The sequence below is a fragment of the Uloborus diversus genome, chromosome 6 (assembly GCF_026930045.1).
Source record: "Uloborus diversus isolate 005 chromosome 6, Udiv.v.3.1, whole genome shotgun sequence".
Lineage (NCBI taxonomy): Eukaryota > Metazoa > Arthropoda > Arachnida > Araneae > Uloboridae > Uloborus > Uloborus diversus.
The window spans coordinates 45648701-45675118 of NC_072736.1; the positions used below are offsets into that span (position 1 = coordinate 45648701).

Sequence of the window (26418 nt, forward strand, 5' to 3'; positions counted from 1 at the left end):
TTTTTCAGAAAATTCCTATATTTTCTATCCAATTCCTATATTTTTTTCAGAAAATTCCTATATTTTCCTATATTTTTGTTAGCAAATGTCACTTCTATCCCTGCATATTTCATTTTTTGATTTGAACAATTTTTTGTTCAATTTTGAACTGTTAAAAAAAACTTACACTTATCGCCTACAGGGAAATTCAAGGCAAATATAAATTCAGAACTTAGAGGCGAATTAGCTTCAAACAAACTTTGTAGGAAATAGCTTTTGATGAGGAGCAGGTATAGGAAATGTTTTTTTGTTTTGAACAATGTCCCGTTCAATTTTGAACAGTTTAAATCCTCTAACATTAGTGCCTACGGGGAAACTAAAATTCAACATAGCTTCCAAACTTAAAGGCGGATTTCCTTCATGCAAATTTTGTTGGAAATAGCTCTTAATGACTAACTCCTGACTCCTAGAATTTTAGGGGTATCTACTCCAGCTTCTGTACCCAAAAATTAGTCGGATTCTGAATTCTCAACTTCGACCCTGACTCTTTAGTTTTGGTAAAAATTTAGACACGGAGGGAAAATGACTGTCTCCAATTTTTGAAAATTTTAAGTCTTCGACTCAGACTCCGCAAATATTGACAGAGTCGCAGACTAAAGGAAAATGGCCAAGACCAATGTTGAGAGCTCAGAAATGAGTGGACTGTATTATGAAAATTTTAACTATTTTATTCATGCCAAAGGGGCATTGAATTGATAATGGTTCTTTACATATGCCAAGGGGACATAAATATCGCTCGATATATATCATGATATATATCCGATATTTATTCTAAAAATATCTTGATATTTTCAATATTTATTTTTTAAACTACGATATTTGCAGTACAAAAGGTATATGCATTGATCATATAAATATTAATTTATTACTAAAATTATCAAAATGTAATATGTATATAATATATATCAGTAATATAATGCAATAACATAATATTCCTTTTTATTTTATAATTATAAAAGTGTTACTGTAACTGTTACATATATGTGCAGGGCACAACTGAGGGTTACGTCCTCATTTGTTGAACATCCAATTGATTCGGCTAGCTTACTTAATCTTACTTGCCGTAGGTGGCGCTGCTGTGGGCGTGACAGGGCACACCGAACAAATCGGAAAATAATCAGGGTTCACCGATAAATATCGCTCGATATATATCATGATATATATCCGATATTTATTCTAAAAATATCTTGATATTTTCAATATTTATTTTTTAAACTACGATATTTGCAGTACAAAAGGTATATGCATTGATCATATAAATATTAATTTATTACTAAAATTATCAAAATGTAATATGTATATAATATATATCAGTAATATAATGCAATAACATAATATTCCTTTTTATTTTATAATTATAAAAGTGTTACTGTAACTGTTTTAATGCAGAAAAAAATATCTACTTGAAAATTGAAAGTTGGTCAGAAGAAAGGAAAATGTCTTGTGGCTATACACTGACATATGCTTATATTTTTATTTCTGAATTATATAATTTTGTACAAGTAGCTAACAAAAAAAAAATGAGTGAAACAGCTCATACTTTTGTCATTAACTTAATTAATACCGGTTAAAGTATGTAAATATTTACATAAAATTTATATTTTTATATAATGAAAGAAATATTAATTTTAAGTTTATATATTACAATAATAGTATAAGAAAATAAACAACAGGATTGTTGATTTGAGGATGCTGTTACTATTTAAAGAGATTGAAAATATCGGATGTATATCAAAATATCCGATATATATCAAAATATCGGATATTTCTGATATTTTTGAATATCATGGTATTTTCGAACACTGAAAATAATTATTGTATGATGGTTTTTATTTTCACGCTAAAGTTTGTATTCAATGTTAGGCGGAGAAATTCAGTCTTAGTTTTCTTCATAAAGATATGCACTGACGTATTTTTTTTTGTAATAAAAATTGTTTTGTTAAGTTGACATTTTATTGTTTTTTGTTTGTTTTAAAAGTACATTTATTCATTTTTTTATTTTTATTTATTTATTTATTTATTTATTTATTTATTTATTTTTGGTAACTGGGTAAAAACAAACATTTTTTTACTTTTGACATAATGTATTTATTTTAATGAGCTTATTATTTTTTATTCTTTTTTTTTCTTTTTGAAAGTGAATTAAGATTTTTTCGAATGGATAATAATAGCTGGTTTGTTTAAAAGGTGCTACTACTTAATTTGTTCTTTTATTTTATTTTGTAGACATATATGAATATGTATATTTATTTATTTTACGCGTTTTTTTCTTCAGATTGGTAAAACATGTTTTATTTCTAGAAATCAGATTAAAATGTTAAAAAGATATGTTTAAAATAATTTACGATTTAGCTATTTTTGAGAATATTGATTATTTACTAGAAAGTTGATGTTGGTTTACGGGAAAGTAAGCTCATTTCGTTCTGGACCGAACTTCTTGTTTTTTTCCATAATGACTGTATTGTGAAATTCTTCCCCATCCTTATCTGGAGTTGGTTTTGTCTTTATCTCTGTTTGAAGTACTCGATTTATGCTTCTCTAACAGATAAATACACATACACTTATGCAGTTGAAAAAAATGTGTGGGGAACTCTCTCTCTCACGTTGGAGTTAGGGAGGACTCACCTACAGAAAAGCCGGTGGCTTGAAATCAATTAACGTTAAATTTGCATTATATTTGCAATAAAAAACCAAATATTTAAGTAAACAGCGTCCTCTAGAACATTTCCCCCAATTGTAGCCGTGGGCGCCCATATGGGGGGGGGAGGGGGCTCAAGAATGAAATTAGAACTTCTTTGCTTTTAGTACTTTTTTCTTTGCCAAAATGTAAAAACATTTCTTCTCCAACCATTAATGAATAAGTTATTAAAAATATAAAATTTTAATAACTGTAGTCTGTACTGAAATTAGTTTCCATGGGGAGAATATCTGAGCCCGCCCCCCTAACATGTTGCACATGACGCCCATGACTGTAGTACTGTATTATACCAGTTTTATACATAAAACCAGTTCGTGGAAGCTTTAAAAAAGGCAACAGTTGCGAATTTACCAATGATTGCAGCTAAAAATGTCATGTGCAGATCTAGCTAGTGTGGCTTGATGCATAGCCCTTTCAAAGACAAAAACTGAAATACCTGGAAAAACTTAAACTTTATGCAATATACCAGACAGCTCAGTTATCACATCCAGAGGTAGCAGTTTCGTTCTTAATAAAACTCATCAGTCTGGGTTAGTAAATGACCGAGCTGGAGGCGGGTGTCACCTCAATGAAGCTGAGAGTGCCAACAAACTGGTAGATAAAATTAATTTACCACTGTTGGTGATAGACATGTGATTAAATTTTATTTATTTGTTTTAAAAATGCAGATCATTTTCTGAAAATTAAAATAAAATATCATTTTTAAGTTTAAATGTAGTGTATTTTAAACTTTATTTATAGTGATCTTTTTTTGTCTTTATAGGTATTTTCCAGAGAAGGAAACATTCCAAATGTGATTTTAGCTGTAAGTGATTGTCTAGAAATCTAAGAGTCAGTGCTACTTAGTTAGTTTAGCATGTGTTAGCATGGAGCCGAATATGGGCAAAAGAAGGACACAATCGGACATGATTCACTCAGATAAGTTGCAGTAAAAAATCTCGGTGAAATTACCAATGTACATTGACAATAGCAGATTTGTTGTCCTATCTTTGAAGATTTTACTGTTATTAGCCAGCCATTATGTCTTTCCCCAAAAACTATTGCTTTGTTATAGCATAATATGTTTTAGGCTCTGACTTTTTATATTGGAACTATAATTGTAACTTACTAATATGCCAAAACTAGTGGTTGCATAATGCAAATCAGGTAGAGTTACGATATTTTAAAACTTTTTTCTCAGTTTAAAAAAATTTCATTTTTATAAATTAACTGACCCGTGCAAACATTTGCACTCGATGTCATGTGCAGATCTAGCTAAATCTAGCTATTAAAGGAATTCAAAAACCTGTTTAATTATTTTTTTTTAATAACAGCAAAAACCTGATTGTGATTTGATGAAGTGTTTAAGAATTTATGGCGTACCCACAAAAAACACATTTGAGAAATAATATATACTTGGCAGTGAGAAGCAAAAGGATGTAGGTGGACATTTTCAAGTTTTGAGTAAAATGCATTTAAAGTTCTGAATCTAGAAAGGCTTTCATTGAAAAGTGTTTCTTAATCATGCTGTATAGCTGCACTTACCAGGGCTACTAATACTATCTCTTGCCCAAAAACAAAGGAAAGGTTTCCTTACCATTTGCACTGGTTATCTCTAAATTTTTAATTTTGGATATTACATCCCTTTGCTTTACACAGCCTCATATGCTACAATGATTTGTTAAAATGCAGATTTTTTTCTGTTTTCAATGCAACAGCACAAGAGTGGCTTAAAATCCTATCCCCAACTGGATTCGTACGGGTCATGGAAATCCTGGAAAGTCATGGAAAAAAAATTAGCAAATTTCAGACCTGGAAAAGTCATGGAAAATTGAAATTTTCATTCAAAGTCAAGGAAATTTATTTAGAGTCATGGAAAAATGTCCTGGGCAAAGATAAATCAGCAGTTGCTTAAAGACATTTTGAGTGATTTAATAGTATTGCACAAAAAAGCTGTCAAAACTGGAAAATTGAACGATCCCAAAAATAAATCTGAATTTTAATCTCATTGCATCCACTTCTGTAGCAGCCACACTTTTTTTTTTTTTTGCGATGCGATCTTACTGCTTGAACATCACTCATTTTGAAGTTACATTATTTTCAACATTTTTTATATTTTATATTCTGTAGTAGTGAACTTGCACTTTCTTGATTTTTGCCACAACCACTCAAAAAACGCAATTTAATTGCATCCGAGTTCGTCTCCATAACTTGTATAACATTTATTTTTAAAGTTACATTATTTTCAACATTTTTTATATTTTATATTCTGTAGTAGCAAACTTGCACTTTCTTGATTTTTGCCACAACCACTCAAAAAACGCAATTTAATTGCATCCGAGTTCGTTTCCATAACTTGTATAACATTTATTTTTAAAGTTACATTATTTTCAACATTTTTTATATTTTATATTCTGTAGTAGCAAACTTGCCACTTTTTTGATTTTTGCCACAACCACTCAAAAAACGCAATTTAATTGCATCCGAGTTCGTTTCCATAACTTGTATAACATTTATTTTTAAATTTATCTTAATTTGTTGAAGGTTTAAAAAAATAAAGACATGAGTCAGGTGATAGAATACATAAATAGGGGAATTCTAATACCCTAAAACGGTAGTGCCCAACATATGGCTCGCAAAACTGATCCATGCGACCCACTGCTATGTTCAATGTCAAGAATCAAACACTATGTTCCAGAATTTCTGAACCTATTAATTTTTATGCATTTGAAAATGTGCAAATAAAGTAAACAAGTAGATTTGAATCAGAAGATATATTCACTACTGAATGTGTTTTTTAAATAAATATCTGGTTTAGAAACATGAATTTAGCAAAGAATGTTTCATTACTTTGAAGAGCCAAAGTACTGTCATGTTATTTGGATGATTAAATGCACTGTTGACACTGAAGCCTTTTAAAGCAAATTTATTGAAATTTAGTTAATAACTCATTCAACCTTTGTCCCATTCATTATCATTCTGCCTGTTTATAAAAAAAATACACATTAAAAAACTACACATTTAAGCTTCATCATATTTGATTCACTGTATTTTTACTTTACTTAAATTTATATGAAGAAGACATATACAAAGTTTAGTTTTTTAAGGTGTACACTGATTGTTTTTCAATTATTAAATGCTTGGATGAGATAGTGGCATTAACGTGGAAGTTTTGCTAATGCTCATTTTCAAAAAATGGCAAGTTTCGTATTAAATAGTATAGAGACATACCGAGTAGCACTTTGGCCGAGTACCGAGTTACCGAGTACTCGGCCTTTCACGACTCGGCCGAGTTACCAAGTACCAATTATGTTTTAAGAAGAACCACCGACACACATGTGATGAATTTTGAACTTATTGGAATAGTAGTATAGACCTCCTTGTCCATATAATAGTTTTTAAAACTAAATTCCTGCTGAAGTTTAATTACGCATTATATAAACAATTTTGTTTGTGTCAAAAATTATACCAAAAAATTATTCTTAAAATTAAAAATAAATAAAAGGTATGATTAATCAAGTTGGAATTAAAACAAATTACAGTAAAATCCCTCTAATGCGGACACTAACAGGACAGTTGTTTTTGTCCACGATAGAGAGGTGTCCGCAGGACAGGAATTTAATAATGTTATTTGCATTGGAACTTGGGAATTAAAAATTGTCCGCGTAAGAGGGGTGTCCATTAGGAGGGGTTTCTCTGTATACCAATCAATTATAGTTCTAGTCCGCCTAACATAAATATTTTTTAAAAGCAGATAAAACAAATGTGCAGGAACACTGCAGACATGTGTTTCTGCCCCCCCCCCCCCTGTTACAAGGAACGTCTTTTTCAGTGCATAACATGTGAGCTAAAGAATGTAAAGACATTCAACAAAAAAATCCGACTTTTGTCAGATGCCTTTAAATCCACGAGCTCCCATTTTGTGCATTGAAAAAGGAATTCTTTGTAACGCCAAAACACGTGTCTGCAGTGTTCCTGCTTTTAACGTTGTTTTATTTCCTTTAGTTTTTTAAGCAAAGGTATTTTTATATTTTTTATAACTAATTTTTGTTTGTAGCAAAAGACCATTTTTAATATAAAAATTCCATATTTTCTATACTTACATTTTTTGCATAATTTTTAATGAACAAGTTTTACTAACTTTGGGGACATTAAAATAAAGATTTATTCCATTGAAGCATTACAAACTTCATTATTCTCAAAATTTAAATTTGACTTATAAATTTTAATTGTAATTGATTGCAGAATATAATGCTTGCTCTTTTTTTTTATATATAAATTTTAGTATCTGTCTTGGACAATATTCAATTTTTTGCAAATACTCGGTATTGGTCGAGTACCGAGTACTCGACAAATTGGCCGAGTAGGCTGAGTACCGAGTAGTTACCGAGTACTCGGTACGTCTCTAAAATAGTGCTATTCTCTTCATGTAACAAGGTCATGAAAATGTTTATGAAGTCATGAAAAAGTCTTGGAAAAGTCATGGAATTTTTTCATCCAAATAGAGTATGAACCCTGCCCCAATGAGTTAAGATTATATATTCATAGAAATTGGGATCAGGAATCAGCTGAAGAAAATTACTCATTCAAAATCTATGCTTTCTGATCCATGGGAGGATCAAATCCTTTGCAAATTTAGCAGGGTGCTGTTAAATACTGAGCTACTGGGTCTCTATCTTGGGATGCTATACACTGAAGCAATGCATAATAAAGCAGAATAAATTGAAACTGATGCTTTGTTAAGATATTTTTTAAAAGTTAAACTGTGATTTTCCGTTTTCAGATCAATGTTTTGCTTCCTGATTTTAGTGCAATGAGTTTATATTTATAGCAATAGAAATTTGAAATAGAATTCTTCTAAGGAAAATCTACCATTAAATTGTTTTTTTTTTATTTTTCTTTTTGCGTTTGGGGGGACTTATGCCCTTCACATTATTAGCACGACACGCTTATCAGCTAAGCCAGTATGTAAACACCTTGAGGTGTAATGCACTGAAACACTTAGTAATAAAAAAACTGAATTAAATCGGTCTCTTTTGACAAAACCGCCAAAATAAGGGGGAAAAGGGCTATCTCTCGATATCTCGAATGTACTCCTTTTAAGTCGAAGTTTTTTACGAAGGTTTCATTTCCATTTTATGCATAAAAATGCAGCCAAAATAAGAAAAAAAAAGTTGTTTTTCTCCTTTAACACATTGCTTTGCTTATCTGCTTGTAGGAGAGGCATAGTTTCTTTATAATAGTGCTCCTTAATGCACACAGTGTTGCAAAATATCTTGAAAAGTATTGCATTGGGCTACTTTTTGGCATGGTTGACAACCTAAGATTTCATTGCTGACTAATCATTGAAGAACTTGGAAATTTGGCGAAAATAAAAAAAGTAGCCTGTTTTTTCAATAAAATTTATTATTAGGGCATAAGCATTTAAATGCAGTTCAAAGTAAAGTCGAGAAATCGGGCCTAGGACATAAACAGTAGTTAAAACTGCTTTTGAAATTAGCTGCTAATGAAAATTTTTCTCTTTAAAAATGTTTTTAATGTAGTACTAATAATTAACTTTATTCAAACTATATGTGTTGTGGTCAATCAATCATGCCTTATTTCTTTAATATAAAGTAAAAATTAGTTTTAAAAAGGCTCGGAACTTAACTTCCGATAACTCGAACTACCAATAACTCAAAGGTTTTAGCTGGTCCCTTGGAACTTAGAGTTATCAAGAGTTGACAGAAATGCTGGTGCATATGACTTTATACATTCTTGAGCTTTTATTTTATTTACTAATTCTGTGTTTGTGAAAAGTTTAAATGTTTGCTTTCAATTTTCAAAAATAAAAATCTCAATTAGGGACCACCTGGTGTTGGCAAAACAACAACAATTTTGTGCTTAGCAAAAATTATGCTTGGTCCATGCTTTAAGGATGCAGTACTTGAACTAAATGCTTCAAACGACAGGTATTGAAATATTTACTTTCAATCATTATATTTCCATTGAGTAAAATGACTTGGTTAATTTTCCTATTGAGTGTTATAAACTCAGTCCTTTCTTGTCTTAGTTTTTGAATTTTAAAAAAAGTTTTTTTTTTTTTTTTTTTTTTTTTTTTTTTTTTTTTTTTTGTAGAGGCATTGAAGTTGTGAGAAATAAGATTAAGATGTTTGCTCAACAGAAAGTTACTTTACCTAAAGGAAAGCATAAAATTATAATTTTGGATGAAGCTGACAGGTAATTATTTCTTCCACCAAACATTAAAGCTCAATTATTGAGATTTTGTTCTGTATTGTTTTCAATGCTGCAATATTTAATATGAATATGTTGCAAATTTTTTCCAAATGTTAAGAACGCCTACCAGCCTACCATACATATGCTCGACCAAGAAATTCAAACTTATTTGATTGTCAGTGATTAGTAGACAATTTTAGTTTTGTAGCTTGTGTTTTTTTAATAGTTACTAAATATTTTGATGAATACAATAAATGTTGAAATGTTAGACCTGTTACAATGTGTATGCATATTTATCCCCCCCCCCCCTCTTGAACTGGATTTTTTTCCTGGGATTGATTTTGCCATAATTCAATTAATTGCGTGGGATCAGAGTTATCCCAAGTTATTTTTAATATTTTTATAACTAATGTATTTTCTAAGGTCCATTCTGAAGCTAAGACTTCTGAGAGTTTGTGATTTTTTGGTACTTTTACAATAAAGGTACCTCAGTTAACACATAATTGATTTTTGGCGATATTAATTTATTTATCGCTATTACAAACTAAAAATTTCGTTGTTGGCGAAAGTCTACAACTTCAACTACTAAATTCTAGGGTTGCCATTTACTTGTAGATATCACAAATAGTTTTTGAGCAATTTTTCTCTTATCACCAAGGTAGAAAGTAAACAAGTTGCTTAATCAAGTGTCGTACCTTTAATGGAAAAATACTAGCTCTTTCAACACTTGCATTATTTTGTATGAAATAATAAGCAAGGTGTCTGCGAAAAAATATGAAATTACAGTTCTTCATCTTCATATCGATTGATGCTGGAAAGCTGTGTGTATAAACTTCAGACAGTTTTCATGCCAGACACGATGCACTCAAAAATAGAAATGACTTGGCTGGAAAAAAAGGTAGTAATAAATAAAAATCAAAAAGGAAATAACAAGCTGATTAGGTTAAGGCCACTATACGAGCCAAAATAGATAAAATAGAAAAAAACGTCCCTTTTAACAGCAGAAATAATACATTAACTAATGTAAACAAAGGATTGCTCGATTATACTACAGCGCACTCTTGTGGGCAAATTGGCGCCTTTGATCTTTTGAGAAATGACCGAGCCTGATAAGACGCGCATCGAGTGAAGCCTTGACCGGTAGCTCTCAAGAACGCTGCTCGTATAAGGGGAACTGATTCATCCGCCATTTTGGTTCTAAAATTGTCAGGGGACAAAATTAGTATTTGTACAAAAGCCTTGTTGCAGAAAACTGGTGCTCAAGCTTTAGATGTGTTGCCTGATTAATGTTTGATTATTTTATTCTGTAAATGAAGAAGATTTAATTTATGCAAATAAAAAAAATAAGGTGTGAAAAGAGGTTCATTACAGTAAGCATTTCCTGATACATTTTTTTTGAATTTGTGAGTTTCTAGATTTACCTTAAGTGATATTTTACCCTACTTATCATTAATTGTTTTATGACATAGCAACCAGTGAATATGTCAGACTACTATTTATAACATATTTATAAATAGTAGAAACAAGGTTGGATCCAACGCTGTCTTGGAACCGAAATGTTAAATAAATCGGCCTGTGAGTAATTATTATCTAGTCTAGACAAAAAAAGGAAGAAGAAAAATACAAAAAAAAAAAAAAATGCTTATAGGATTTCTTATAAAGAAAAAATTTGGAGGGAAAAAATGCTGTAGATTTGGTAAAATCTTTTTTTTTTTTTTTGAAATTCAATAAAGTTAATTGATTTGATTTTTTTTTTTTGAGTTTCTTTATTTAATCTTCTACACATTCTTCCTGATTTGCACAATTTCTCTGCTACTCTGATTTAGCTGTTCAAGAATTTGCATTTTCAGTTGACTTTTGTTGCAATGGCTATCTCATGTTTTTCATCTGTCATTCATATTTCTTTGTAACATAGAATGAAAAGATGTAGTGATGAAAACTTTAATGCGTATTGATGTAAGTTTAGATATTTGTGTGTGTCATTTGCATTATTTTACACATATTGATAGAAGTGAAATTTAAAATTTGAAGAACTTAAAACTTCTTTTAAGTTAATTTTCAAATGGGTCTTTTTTCATGTGGGACTCATTAACCAATTACATTAGATATGCTGCTTTGTTTTATATCTTAATCTGTTTCATTTTTACTTTGATTAGTATGACGGAAGGAGCTCAACAAGCCCTCCGAAGAACCATGGAAATCTACTCCAAAACTACACGTTTTGCACTAGCATGTAATGCTTCTGATAAAATAATAGGTAGGAAAAAATTGAGTTCATATTTTAACTGATTTATTTACTTCCAACATTTGTGGATTGCTTAAAAATATTTTTTCCCCCTTACTTAGAACCCATTCAATCTAGATGTGCTATGGTACGTTTTGGAAAACTCTCAGATCTCCAAATTTTATCAAAAATTATGGAAGTATGTAAAACAGAAGATGTCAGCTACACAGATGATGGCTTAGAAGCTCTGGTCTTTACAGCCCAAGGCGATATGCGTCAGGTTACAAAATCTTCCTTTTCATTTTCAGTACATTTACCATCTACAGCCAGGGCCGAATTACCAAATAGGCAATGGCTTCAGTAGCCTAGGGGCCCCAAGGTCTTGAGGGGCCCCGGAGAAATATCAAAATTGCAAATACAAAAAAAAAAGTTATATTCTTCAAAAAAAAAAGGGGGGGGGGTGCTCCTTGCTTGTTTGTATTCAATAACTAGTGTGTTGTGGCTATCACGAAACTTTCTTCTATATCTTTCTTATGATTCTGATCCCTCCCCATGCTTAACGAGGAAGCAATATTCCCAACAAAAACAAAATTACACATGCAAAAACTTGACGACCATCCCAATGTCTGAATTATTACAAAAGCAAAGCAAAGAGCGAAAATTGAAAGTTATTTTAAAAGCCTTGCTTGAATTAATTACAAATATTTTATTTGTTAACAAACATAAGATGGCAACAGTTAAAAATTATAAATCATTGAGATATTATTTCCGGTCATTTCCATACAATTAAAATCACGAGAAATACGCAGACGACAATCTATTACGATTTATCTTTCTTATTGTTGCATTAATAAAGCTATTTTTATTCGCAAAAAAAAAAAAAAAAAAATCAACACCTCTTGGAGCGATTGGCGTCAAAATTGAACCAAAGTCTGTTTACATATGGATTCACATATATTCCAAATTTCCACCAGAACGTAGCATTACTTCTTGAGATAGGGCACTCACAATGGAAAAAAAGAACGGGCTATTGCGCTACCCCCCCCTTTTTAGCAGTTGACACCAAAATAAAATCAGCTCTTATACCTACTAAGGGCTACTTGCCGATAAATTTTTCTTTCATTCTGTTCATTATTTCTTGAGATACAACAGTCACAATTGACGACAAAAAACGTTCTATAGCTCAACCCCCGTTTGAGTTATTGACACCAAAATTGTTCCTATTAATGGCAACATATGGACCAAATTTTGTTTGATTCCGCCAGTTACTTCCTGAGGAATAGCAAGCCCGCGTAACTCAAAAAACGTCCCAATGCTCCACCCCCCTTGGAGGAATTCGCGCCAAAACCAATGGGCACAAGTTCACATAAGGGCACATATGTGTACCAAATTTTGTTCGATTTCCTGCGGTAGTTTTTGTTGTAGAGCGGCCACAAAAAACTGGTCACACACAGACGTGACACACACACACATACACACACACACAGACATTTTCCAAAAATAGTCGAAATGGATTCAGCACACCTCAAAACGTTCGAATCCTTCGAAATTCGAAAAATTGCACGAATCCAATACTTTCTTCTATATATTAGATATAGAAGAAAGTAAAAATATGTGTTGCGCTTTGGGTGTGAAAAATTAAGACGCTACAGACACCTGCCCCTGTTTTCTGACCTCGCGATGGCTCTAGGGGGCCCCATCACTTCTAATGCCTAAGGGCCTCCGACTCCTTGATCCGGCCCTGTCTACAGCCTGCTTTCTGGCTGAAGTAAAAGAAAGACAAAAGAAAAATCATAAAGGCTTAATACATCTTTTAAAATATTGCTAAAAACAAAAAGAAAAGTCAAAAATAAATGAAGTAATTGAATAACTATCGAAAAATAAAAATTGGAAAGAGGAGATAGGTCTGTCTTCCAAAATATCTCCCAATTACACTTCATTCCCATTCTTTACTTTTTGATTGAAACAACTTTCCTTTCAATTTTGTAACGGTACAAAAAACCTTAACATTAGTTCCTATGAGGCAACTGAAGGCCAATAACGATGCAGAACTTAAAGCTGGGGTTGCTTCAAACAAACTTTGTTGGAAAAATTAATGAAGAACATGTATACAAAAGATTTTTTTTTTCATTTTATGCATATTTTTTGCAGAATTCGAAGTTTTTTAACATTAACAACAACACAAAAAATTGTTTAGTGGCACTTTTTTTTTTTATGGTAGAGATTCTAAACGTTTTTTCAGTTTTTGGTTTCAAGAAATGGAAGAAAAGTTGTTAATAGAAATCGAAAAACCATATCTCATAGACAATATTAATCTAAGTCAGAGATAAATATGACTAAATTAAAATGAAGTGAATACTAAGCTCAAATGTTTTTACCAGAGCTGCAGAGTCGGCAGGAAAGTGACCAACTCCTGGCTCTGACTCCTAGAATGTTAGGGCCTTCAACTCCCACTCCTGTACCCCAAAATCAATCCCACTCCACAACTCTGACTTAGCAGCCTTGGCAGAATACAGACTCAGAGGGAAAATTAATGACTTTTAACCACTTGCCAGTTTTGATCCTACACCATGTGATATGTGTTCACCAGCAATCTACCAATTCTTGGTTTGCCCATACGCCATACAGCCAGATCTTTTTGTTTAATTTAATTTCTATTTTGTCCACATTTTTATCTTTGAATGATTTTAGAGTATAATTGAAGAATTTTTTAATAGATTGTGATAGTTGTTCATCATACTTTTCTTGAAAAACCAGTTTTGTGTGAGCTAAATAGATACCTTTGTGGATAAAAAGTAAAATAAGAAAAAAAATTCAAATATCACAAATGGCAGATTACTGCAGACACGTGTTTCTGTGTTACAAGGGATGCCTTTTTCAATGCAAAACAAATTTATGGATTAAAAGCCCTTCTGTCGGATGTCCCTCTTACATGTAATGATAGGGTTGTCAAGTTTTTGCTGGAAAATGCTAGGACTCGACCGATGCATCGGCGCCGATGGTTCAACAATTTAGCCATCGGCGGCCGATGCTAACTTGCAGGAAACATCGGCCTATCGGCCTTTAAAAAACATCGAAAAGCCGATGGAATTGGCCGATGTTTTTGAAAAAAAAGGACCTTTGTTGTTTTACTTTTTAATACAAAGTAAAGGGAGTTATTTTTTTATATAAATAGTTTACTTAAATTTCAGTATGAATTTCTATTTTAGTCACAACTGGAAGAGTTTTTATTACTGCATTCAGGTACCACAACAAGTACCAAACAACGCAACAACGTTAATTGTTGCGTTGTTTTCCTGCGGATGGATGTACGTATTTATCTCTTATAAGTCATAACTCAAAAATGGTAAGCTGTAGAAGGCTAATTTTCGCATATGGGATGTGCGTACGTTCCAGTTGTGCACTTCCCTTTTTGCTTTCGATCGGATGTTCTAAAAATCCTATTTACTCACTTTTTGTGGCTAAAAAATTACTTATTTCAATGCAAAACTCATATACCATCTCAGACTGACGATCATTTGGTGATATATTGCCGAATTGGAGACTATGGAAACAATTATGAGATGGCGAAACCGGTTTTGTTTCATTTTGTTAGATTCCCGTTGAACCGAAGGTTATTTTTAATTTTTCTATATTTGTAATATGAATCACAATAATGCAGTTTTTCTGTATCGCTTTCGCGGAGCTACAAGTTTGGGGCCTGTCGAAAAATGCCAAATGGCAATCGGCCATTTGGAGGAAAACAATCGGCCAACAATCGGCCCATCGGCCAAAAAATGCCATCGGTCGAGCCCTAGAAAATACCATGGAAAAAACTGCGGGTTTATTTCCACCCTGCAAAAATAGGTTTTTTCCAGTTTTTGCCATAGTGACAAAAATAGAATTTCAACTGATAACTAACAAACATAATTTTTCGTAATTTTTTTCCATCAGCATATTGATAAAATACATTAAAGAAACTTTAATAAAATTTTAATTTTGTTTCTTTGTTTTCTATTTTAAAATAAACAAATATTTAATTTGCTTTAAAATTTAAATATTTTGCAAATTTAATGGAATATAATAGTTAACTCATAAAGTAAAGGTGATAAATTGTCTTATAGATTTAGATACATACAGGTAGTTTTTCTTTTTTTTTATTCATCCCCCCCCCCCCCGATATTAATTTCCTGGTAAAGGAGGGAAAAAGTATTCCTTTAGTGAGGAAAAAATAGTCCTAATATTTCTCTATATATTTGACCATTTCTATAAAAATTAAATAGCTTAAAAATTTTAATGAAATCAGGAAGAAAAAAATAATCAATTTCATGATTTTAAATTAATTTAGTAATTTGAAAGATATAATTTGGTTAAATATTAAAGAATTGAACTTATAAAAATATTTAATGTGTTGCAATATGTTGTAGCAGAGATTTAATGTCACTTACTAGTTACTATTACTGTAATATGATTTTTTTTTAAATTTAAAAATTAATATAATTAATAATAAAATTGGTAATTGAAATATTTGTTTACAGTATGTTATTTATATCATTACTAGTACCTATTTAACAGTTTATTTGTGATTGAGTTTTTGCTATTTTTTCCATGGTTTTTTCCATTGTCCCATCAAAAATACTGACCCTGTAGTAATATACCCTGTAGTAATATATTTTGTCTCTGTTTTGAAAACTTATATGATATTGATTGAAAGATGAACGATAAATGTGTTAGTGACAAGTTTTTCTCAGGAATGTGATGTTTTATCAGGAATGCACACAATAGCTCTATTCATTTATAACCAGTAAAGAAAACAAATGCAACTTAAAAGATTCTAGTTCTGCTTATTATTGAATGTATTTTTTTTTCTTTCAGGCTTTAAATAATTTACAGTCAACATATTCTGGTTTTGGCCACGTCAACAGTGAATATGTTTTTAAGGTATGTGATTTCATAGTTCATTTAAATTAACATAACTCTTTCTTTTATGTACACTCAGTGGCCAAAAAATTAGAGACACCTCCGGTGCGAAAGTAAACCTATCCGTCAGTGACGTAGAGTGATGGCACATCGGAAATGTGGGTATATACGGAATGCCTAGCTTCAGGCTACATAGTTAGCACGAAACTTCCGACTGTAATGGTAGGACAAAAGATTTAAACGAGTTTGAAAGAGGCATGATGGTCGGTGCTAGAAGAGCCGGTGCTAGCATTTCGGAAATGACCACACTTTTAGGATTTTCACGTTGAACAATATCTCAAGTGTTTCGAGAGTGGCAAGTAAGCTCAAAAACTTCCAGTGCTAAGGAAATTTAGGTCATAAAAGGCTGGTAAACGGTAGAGTTGAAAGATGAGTGGCATGCATCATCCACGGCAACCGAAGGGCAACAACACTTAGCGACATTCAATGCAGGTGCATCACAAAACATATCCTACAGCACAACACGACGTACGTTGCAAGAGATGGGCTTTAGAAGCCAAATCTGCACGATTGCCTTTGGTTTCACAGACCAACCGGAAGTAACGCCTCCTGTGCGCCCAGGAACGCCAAAATTGGTCACTTGAGGACTGGGAAAAGGTAACTTGGTCCGATAAATCCTGTTTCCTGCTCCATCATGCAGATGGCAAAATCAGAGTATGGGTAAGGCGTAAACAGCACGAGTTCATGGACCCCTCCTGCAAAATGACAACTCTTCAAGCTGGTGGCAGTAGAATAATGGTGTGTGTGGGGAATGTTTTCCTAGTCTACACTGGGTCCTTTGATATCTGTGAACACATCTATACACAGCACCGAGTACCTCTGTGTAGTTTCTGATCAATGTGCACTCATTTATGACTGTAATGTTCCCTGATGGAGATGGTCGCTTTCAGCAGGATAATGCACCACTCCACCGTGCCCGAACAGTCTCCCAGTGGTTCGAGGAACATCAATCCGAGTTCCGCCTGCTTAACTGGCCTGCTCAGTCTCCCGATTAAAATCCAATAGAGCATTTGTGAAACAAGTCGAAAGTTCAGTTCACAACTTGGAAACACAACCATCCACTCTAACCGAACTGCTAGCTGCAATTATGTCGACATGGGCCGACATTTCTCCGCTGCTGTATCAGCAACCTTTGGAGTCCATGCCAAAAGAATAGCGGCTGTTATCAAGCTAAATGTAATCCAACACGTTATTAGAGGGGTGTCTCTAATGTTTTTGGCCACAGAGTGTATAATTATGTTATATTTATATGTTTTGTTTTATTTTTTTATTGTTAAATTTTGTTTTGTTCTTAGAAAATCTACTTTTACAGGTATGTGATGAACCACATCCACTTCTCATAAAAGATATGATTAAACATTGTACTGAGAGCAATCTAGATGAAGCATACAAAATTTTGCACCACCTTTGGAAACTTGGTTACGCATGTGAGGATATTATTTCTAATATCTTTAGAGTGTGTAAAACTTATGATATGCCTGAATACTTAAAACTAGAATTTATTAAGGTAAATATGTGTTCTTTCTTCTTCCAAATAAAGCGATTTTATGATGCATATTGGACAAAATGTCAAATTTTTTACAAGGGCGTTTTATTAACATGTCAATCTATTGCAAAACTGTTCTTGAGGAAAACATACTGTATGAAAAATATTGGGGAGGGAGGGGGGGGACTGCCCTCATACCTTGACTATCTTATTACAAATAGGTTTATTCATTTTTATTTATTTTAAGAATATGTTATTTATAGTTCAAAACTAGCCTTCTGCTTTAACAGGATGGCGACAGGAACTGGAAAAAAAATTTCCTGACTTTTCCCTGATTAAGTTCACCAAATTTCCCTGATTTCCGTTACCAATGATAATGGTTTCCTTTCTGTGCCCTACATGAAAAGCATGCACATTAAATAAAATGCAGTGTTTAAAATGGTTTAAGCTGTTAATTAAAAATATTTTTTGAAAAGATGTGCTCCTTTCTTTTTTGGTAAAAATAGTATATTAAATTATCGACAAAGAAATATTGTAGGAAATCTAAAACAAATACTCTTTACTTCCAGGAACCAGTTAACATAAAAATCCTAGGAAATTATTAAAACCACTCTTAAAGACATATTTAATCATGATAAAACTAAAAAATTTAAATGCAAATAATCTTGAACTGAATTCTCAAGCAGTAAAATTCTTGCTGAAAGAATAACAAGTCATAGTTAAAGTATAGAAGTAATGTAGTCTTACTTATGTAAATAATACTGTCGTGTGCAGGTAAACGGCAGAATCTGCAGAAATTAGTTTTCGAGACATCTGAAGAAATGTATGGTGGATTCAGTACTAACAATAGCAACATGTTGGAATTAGATGTTTTTTTCGCACCTCTTTTACAGCGGAAACCAAATAAGCAGTATGTACAATAAAGTACAATAGCTGGCCAAAAAAAAAAAAAATAAATGTGCAGTTACTGCCCTTTACCTGCACACGGCCGGATAGACATATTTATGTAAAACAAATTGAAATCTTCCAACAACCAGTCATATTGAGCTATTCTCTGATCAAGAACTTAGGTTTTAATGAATAAATATAGCATTCTAACTATCAAAAAATCATAAAAATATTTACTTATGTACACAACTCAATTTCAAATGATTTCATTAGTTGTCGAAACAAAGTCTTAAACCACATTGAAATGAAAAAACAATTATTAATTTCAAAATGTATATGCATATGGTTTTAAAATAAAAGGGTTTTAAAGTCAGAAAAAAAAACCCCTCCGTGTAATCTGAAAGGATAGCGAATAATACCATTGCAAAAAAAAAAACAAATATGATTTTCAGTCAAAATTCAATTTTAGCAATTAAATCAAACGCCAAGTGATAACTTTTAAGATTTTTTCAGAATTGATTTAAAAAACAAAGATTTTTTCTTGAAATTGTGATAACAGTATGCTAATTACTTCAAAACAATGGGTAAGGCAAGGGAGCAAAGTCGTTAATGATGGCTTCCTCTTTGCCTGTAGAGTTGTTTATTTTACGTAGCATGGAATGCGTAGAAAGAAAATACAAGCTAGGAAAAATAAACAGCTTTACAGACAACAGAAGCAATCTTAGGAAGCTCATCCTAAGATTGAATACTTTGACCTTGAGGAAAAACGATGCACAAATATGTGGCACTGTATAATCACAACTCATTAATTTTACTTTTTTTAAACAAATAATTGGCGGAAAATTCGTAAGGAATCAAAATACTTCATTTTGCAAGGAAAAAAATTTTTTTTTCTTCATTTGATTAATTTTCCATGAATTTTTGTTGCTTTTTCAAACTTCCATGATATTTCCCTGAAGTTCCCTCACTTTTCTCTGTTCTCCCTGATCTGTTGCCACCCTGTTTAACTGTAGACATTTAGTTTTTTTTTAATTAAATTATTTCAATAGTGAATGAAAATCATATACAGTGGAATCTCAATAACTTGACACCCCAGGGGAACATGAAAAATATGTCTTTTTAAGTAGTGTTAACTTACTCAGATTCCATAATTTTAATTCTTAAAAAGTTTTTTGTGTTGCTGATTTGCTAGTGCATACCGTTTGCATTGTAAAAATCAACTTTAGTATTGTGTGTGTTTTTTTGGTAAGTAACAAAATGAACAGTATCAATTTGAATACCTCCTAAGGAATACTCCAAAATTGTTGAGAAAAGATAAGAGCTCTTTGGTCAGTCAGGTCTATTAAAGATATGTCTGCTCACAGGTGTTTGAAAAACGTGCATCCAGATGCCTTCTTTTTTTAGGGATCCCTTTGGGTTCATTTCTTCAACTACTTCCTAACCTTAGCACCATAGTACATAGTGTGTTGGCAAACACTCTGGGGTGTAAAGGGAATTAATACTCCGAAAGAGTTCTATCCAGAAAAGAATTCATTGGCTGACTAAGAAACAGCAAGGTGAAAATTTACAGAAATGGCCAACGAGAAAGAATATCTGTAGTGAAAAGTAGACTGGAATAGCAAGTGGAAGTCGACCTATACTGGTTCTTCTAAATGTGTGTCAATTTTGCGAGTTTTTCCTGCATTGAAATTAGCTAAACAGGCCAATCATTGGAAATATAAATGTCAATTAACCAGGGTAGTTGTCATTTGTGTGTCGAGTTACCAGAGTTTTACTGTATAAGAAACAACTTTGCACAGTAAACCTTTATTGGAGAAAATGTAATAAAGAAAACTGCAATATTTTAATATAGCATGCCATATACACAAGTGAAAACAATACTGCCAAATAACAGGCCACGTGACCTGTCATTTCAAATTTTTCCACAGAGCCAAGGGTTTATGCTCGATGCATATTGTTAAAAAAAAGTTGGCTATTATTATCACTAATGGTTGGGGGGCAATTGCTTCTTCTGACCCGCTTTTCCCCTTAATGACATGCCCGTAAAATGTTTTTTTGTACTTTTCTCTTCTGCATCCTACCTATTAGCACACTGTAGACATGGAGACTGGTATTATTGTACTTGAAAAGCACATAGAAGAAAGGCGAAATCTTTCCATTGTTTGAGAAAATCACTTTGAACTTTCGAAACCCCAGCCTTACTGCACTGTACAGTAAAATTTTTCGTATTTTATCGCCTTGATCCTAATTCTTTCTTACCTGTTTAAATGGAGCAATGAATTCTACTCTTCAAACAAATGTTGAACTTAACTCGAACAAAGAAAAATGACGTTTCGGCTTTTTTTCGTGCACTCTTCATTTGTTTCACACAGCCAAACATCTGAGAGAGTTAATTATGCCAATATTTATGGTTGTAATAGAAACTGATAGGCATAAATCTAACTTTGGGAAACTTTGAATGTTCAAACTTCACAGATAAAGTTGTTCTTTAAAAAGATATCATTCAATCTTGATTTTAACGCAACTTTATTTATTTTACTTTTTTATAACATTTGCTTTAATTTTTTCAGATCTTGATACTTCATTTTCTAAGATGATTTTTAATGCATCAATTCTTTTTTCTTTCAGGAAATTGGTCTAACGCATTTAAAAATAGTCCAAGGTGTACAGTCTCTTCTACAACTGTCTGGACTTCTGGCCAGATTGTGTAAGAAAGTTAAAGACACTGTTCAATAACTCTGGATTTCAATTTTATATATTGTATTTTCTATGTATATTATTAAAATGTTACTAATAAACAAGGTTTTTAAAAAAATGTGTGTGGCATCTTTTGCGAGTTTTTTTGGATTCAAAAATCAGGGCTGAAACTGACTAATTCACGAAAACCATTAAACAGGGTATGTACGCTACCAGGAAGTCCTTGCACTTAATTATTTATTTTTAAGACTATAAAAGTCCTGGAAAAATGGGATATTAACAAAAACATCTGAAAAGCATTGATCTTCTAATCAAACAACAAAAGGGGCCCCATATACGAAGGCTGTCATAAAATATCGAGACTGAATTTATTATGCAAAAACATACATACATAAAAAGGTTTTGAGTCAATCTCCTACGAAATATGCTCCATTGACAGTAACACACTTGGCCCAACAATGTTTCCAGTCCTCGAAATATTTTGGGAACTCAGACTTTAAGATGATCTGAAGCTGCTACGTCAAGTTCTGTTTTATGGTTTCAATATCCTTAAAGCAGTGTCTTTTTGAGCTGTTCTTGATCTTGAGAAAGAGGAAGAAATATGGAGGGGACATGTGCTACTAGGGTTGTTCCGTCTGCACGAGATAGCTGGTATGCAGTGGGGCTCCGTCATGATGAAGCATCCAGCGAGAGGACGCCCACAACACTGGTCTTTCTACAAACGAACTCTCTTAGGTTTTGGTGCCTGCTTTACCAAGCTTAAAGCAAAAATTGATGCAGATTCAATGCTCCACGTTTTCACACATTTTCTGTTTTAGATGAATGCAAGCAAGCACTCCACATGAAAAAAGTCAGTGTGACTGAACGGCACGCTGTACACACCTGCCGATTTTTGTGGGACAAGGTGAAATATGCGCATGCATGATATGCAGTCCCCCCACTAGGGATTTTTTGGAATAAAGAGATCTCGATACTTTCTGGACAGCCCTCGTAAGAAAAAGTTAAGGGCCACGTTAAGTCTAAATCCAGCCCTGGTTGTTAATAAATTTTATTTAATAAAAATTTATTCATACAAAATTACAGTAAATGCACAGATTGTCTCACATCATTTTGTTTGCATTCGCAGCAGAACTTCATTAATGCAGATTTTTTGGATCACATGGACTTATTAATAACAATCAAAATTGTGGTTAACAACAGATAAAAGGCAATTTAGAATCAGGTGGAAACAGCACAGCAATTTAAAAGTTCATGTAGAATTTTCAACATAAGTACTAGAAAAACATGAAATGGTTGTATTTCTTATAGTAAAGTTGATGAACAGAAAGGTTAAAAGTTTGTTTCATTGAAGTGCTGACAAGCTTTCATTTTATACTAGTATTAAGTATTTAATAGTTTTCTTTTTAATTAGTATTAAGTTTCATATTTGCATATATTTCACCATTAAAAGTAGAATTTTCCTATTAGTAAATCAAAATTTATTACTTTTGAAATCAAATTCTTTCCAATTTTAATTAATATGCAATAATAAGATTCTGCTGTGTATATACATCAAAAGTACTAACAACTTATCGATACTTTAATGAAACTAAATGCATTTTAAAGTTCAGCTAGGAAATAAGAATACAGCATAACTTCAGTTCAACGATACACAATTCCCTCTAATGATACATTTCACTGGCCTGAATTTAACTGCATTGAATGTATATGGTCCTTGATTTAACGATAACTTTTTCCAGTCCCTTGGCAATTGTTAAATTGAGGTTATACTGTAATTGTTTCAAGGTATAGAACAGCAAAAAAAATGTCCACAATTTTTTTAATTTTGTGGATTTCTGCTTCTCTATATTGAGATTCCTTCCAAACCTCTTTTACATTTGCTTTCTGTTTGGGTTATATTGCTATTCTATGTCTTCTGGTCTAACTGGATGAATAAGTGGGATCACAGACTTTTTATTTACATCCCTTGATAAAGCTTTCCTCATATCTAAAAGCAGAACAGAAAATATAAAAATTGTGTTAAAAGTAACATTAAATAAGAAAGCAAAATGCAATTCAAAAGCTGTCATCTACAATTCAGGATAATTCATTGGAAAATGTAAAGTTTCAATGCACTCAAGCAAGATGCGATTGAGTTGTGATAGTGGAATACGATGTAAATAATTCAAATTTCAGCACAGAAAACAAGACAAATAGATCAAGATGTTTTAACTAGAAACGAAATAAAATTACACTATAAATGTGAAAGTGCAAAAATTACCAAAAGCATCTTCATCTGGGTCTCCAGAATAATATTCAAGTACACGTCTATACACACTGTATCCAAGTTGCTTGTACATGTCAACAGCAACTCTGTTTGAAACTCTAACAAAAAGGTCAACAAAATAGGCTCTTTTTCTGAAATTAAAAAAAAATATTTTATACATTTCAACTATGAAAGGGACCTCTGGCCCTCAAACTATGAAGGACTGCATGCCAGGTGCCTTGCCTTCAGAAGACAACACAATAGATGGTGGTGCTATCTATGGACAGTTCGAGAATTTAGAACCAGGCCAGGAGCCGAATAACTTTCTGGTCTGGCACCCCCAGAGGTATTGTTTCACTTGAAGGACATTGTGACCACGAGCATATTTAACGTCGTCCAGTCACCATTAATGAATTCTATACATTTACAGAACATATTTTTCATGATTATTAGAAATTTTTCAGGTTACAGTTATATTTTTAATGCATTTAAAAACTTTTTTGCAGTTTTACTTTTTGAAGTTTATTTAAAAAGCTTTAAAAACCTGGCTAGTGATTTCTTCCAAATCTGCATTGCTTGGGACCCAACATTTTAGAATTTGCCATCAGTGATGTTCTCGTGAATTTTTCTGAGAGTATACTCCCAGTAATCCATTACGCACAATATTTGTATGTGATCATACACATAATATATCTAAAAAATTTTTGAGAGTATACGGCATATATGGAGTATATCCTATGTGAACACCACTGCTTGACATAGGCTTTATCTGTCTTAGAATTTCAAGTCACTATATTTCTTTATATGGATTTACTTTCAATTAATTTCGAAAAGCATAAAATCAGCTTTGAAAAAACTTTTACATACAATGAAAGTATATTATAAACCAAAAAAATTAATATGCAATGAATACCTTCATTGTCCATTGAAAATAGTGTTACAATTTTTTCTCATGACGATATTTCAATTATATATATATATATGTATCGGTACCAAAAGGCTGCCATCCCCGGCTGGTTACTGCTTATCGACCCAGAGAACTCCAGACAGTCAAGCAGTTCCATTTGAACCCAGTAGCAGAAACTTTCTAGCCAGTCTGCGACACTATTTTGGGCAGTTGAAAATAATCTGCAGCATTATTATTAGTTTTATTTTAAGTATTAATAAAATACATAAGTCCTCAGTAAAGGTCAAGACTTGGAAATTTTCGAACTGACCAGTGGCCATTAGACCCGAAAAACTTAGTGGCCACCACGGTTGCCAAGTTTTAAAAAATGGGGGGGGGGGGTAGTTTCCACTACTTCCATAAAAATAAATAGCACCAAATCCTGTGTTCAATACATTTATAAAAATATGGAAAATTTATGTTGAAATAAGTTATTGAATTTTTTTTCAAAAAGTGAATAAATATATATTGGTAAATGAGAAGTTGGCAGGAAACTGCATTTTATAGGTGAATGTCCTAAGATTATAGCAAAGCTTCCAAAGGGATGCAGTATCAAATACAATTGTGCAGATAATAATTCATATTTGCATGAAAATTATTTTCTAAAAAAACATGATTTATAGTATATTTTTATGCTATCTTCTATAGTTTGTATTGAGATATATATCCAATTTTGTTTCTGGAAACTGAAGGCAAGTATTAATCTCGTCTATTTCCATCTTGCGAATGACCAAAGATGGCGTCTACTTTAAAAATTCATGATTATAAAAGATTTTTGAACTTGTTACATGAAAGTAGCAGGGTTGCTGAAATATATCCGATATTTATTTTGAAAATATCATGATATTTTCAATGTTTATTTTTTCAACTATAGTATTTTCGATAAAAAAATTATATTAATAATAGTAATATTATTCATTTATTATTAAAAATAACCAAAAAGTTATGTAATATATTTTTATAATGTAATAATACATTATTAATATATCAAAGTAATATAATATTCCTTTTTTGTTTCATATTTATAAAATTATTAGTAACGTAACAATTTTAATTCACATTAAGAGTGCCTTGTTAAATTTTAAATGTTGGTCAGAAAAAAAGAAAATGTCTTATGACTGTGCACCGACTAATGCATAGTTTTTATTTCTGAATCATATAACTGTAAAAGCAGCTAACAAAAGAAAAATGAGTACAACAGCTAATGCTAAATTGATAAAAATTTTCAATGAAATATTAGCTTAAATATTGAAAGAAGCCTAAATCTACATACTGTAATAACAATGTAAGAAAATAAAGAGTGATTTGAGGATTAATTTACTATTTTGAAGCTTTCAGTTTGTACTGATTGAAAATATCGGATATCTATCAAAAAATATCCGATATATATCAAAATATTGGATATTATTGATATTTTCGAAAATATCATATTTTCAAAACTCGGAAAGTAGTAATAAATTCAAAGTCCTTAAAAAACTACAATTTACATGAAATAGTCAGTTTTTTGCATATTAGCTTCTAAAGCAATGAAGATAATATTAATATATATATATATATATGAAAAAAAATAGCACAATTTGCATAATTTTCAACAGGTTGCATTCCAATAAACATCCAATTCCGTTTATGAAAACGTAGGCACTTAAAAGAATCTTGCGCACCTACAGCTTGAGAATGACCAAATATGGCGACTACGCCAAAAATTAAGATATAAATTTCTGAAGTTGTAGCAAAAAAAATAATTTAAAAATAAAAATCCTCATGAAACTCCACTTTAATTGAAAACGTTTTAGCGCTTTTGCATCCAAAGCAATGAGGATAAGATGAAATTTTAAGTACACAATTTTTCATTTCTTAAGAAAATTATTTTAAAAAATCAAAAAAAAAGAAAGAAAGAAAGAAAAAAATAAAATTTGAATTTTTGGCATTTTAAATTCAAATTATGTTTTTTGCAATTACAAGTGTGTATTTTTCTGAAGGTGTGTGTGTGTCTGCATGTGAGTGTGTGCGTGTAGGCGTTCTTGGTGTGTGTATGTAGGCG

General features: G+C 31.9%; 2 protein-coding genes across 3 annotated transcripts in view; one reads left to right on the top strand and one right to left on the bottom strand.

Moving 5' to 3' along the window:
• The window catches only part of LOC129223767 (replication factor C subunit 2-like), a 35346-nt gene extending 13273 nt beyond the window's left edge, over nucleotides 1–22073 (top strand). Inside the window, exons 3-10 of the mRNA XM_054858126.1 lie at nucleotides 3501–3542; nucleotides 8561–8667; nucleotides 8834–8935; nucleotides 11089–11189; nucleotides 11279–11436; nucleotides 16011–16076; nucleotides 17428–17622; nucleotides 21118–22073. Coding sequence (XP_054714101.1) covers nucleotides 3501–3542; nucleotides 8561–8667; nucleotides 8834–8935; nucleotides 11089–11189; nucleotides 11279–11436; nucleotides 16011–16076; nucleotides 17428–17622; nucleotides 21118–21225 — 879 coding nt within the window. The 3' untranslated portion in view covers nucleotides 21226–22073. The remainder of the gene's footprint in view (nucleotides 1–3500; nucleotides 3543–8560; nucleotides 8668–8833; nucleotides 8936–11088; nucleotides 11190–11278; nucleotides 11437–16010; nucleotides 16077–17427; nucleotides 17623–21117) is intronic.
• Nucleotides 22074–22226: 153 nt separating this feature from the next.
• The window catches only part of LOC129223768 (N-alpha-acetyltransferase 20-like), a 28084-nt gene continuing 23892 nt past the window's right edge, over nucleotides 22227–26418 (bottom strand). Inside the window, exons 5-6 of one of the 2 annotated variants that reach the window (XM_054858128.1) lie at nucleotides 23447–23583; nucleotides 22227–23173 (exon numbers count right to left, since the gene is read on the bottom strand). In XM_054858128.1, coding sequence (XP_054714103.1) covers nucleotides 23088–23173; nucleotides 23447–23583 — 223 coding nt within the window. In that variant the 3' untranslated portion in view covers nucleotides 22227–23087. The remainder of the gene's footprint in view (nucleotides 23174–23446; nucleotides 23584–26418) is intronic. The other variant, XM_054858127.1, reaches the window with a different exon arrangement.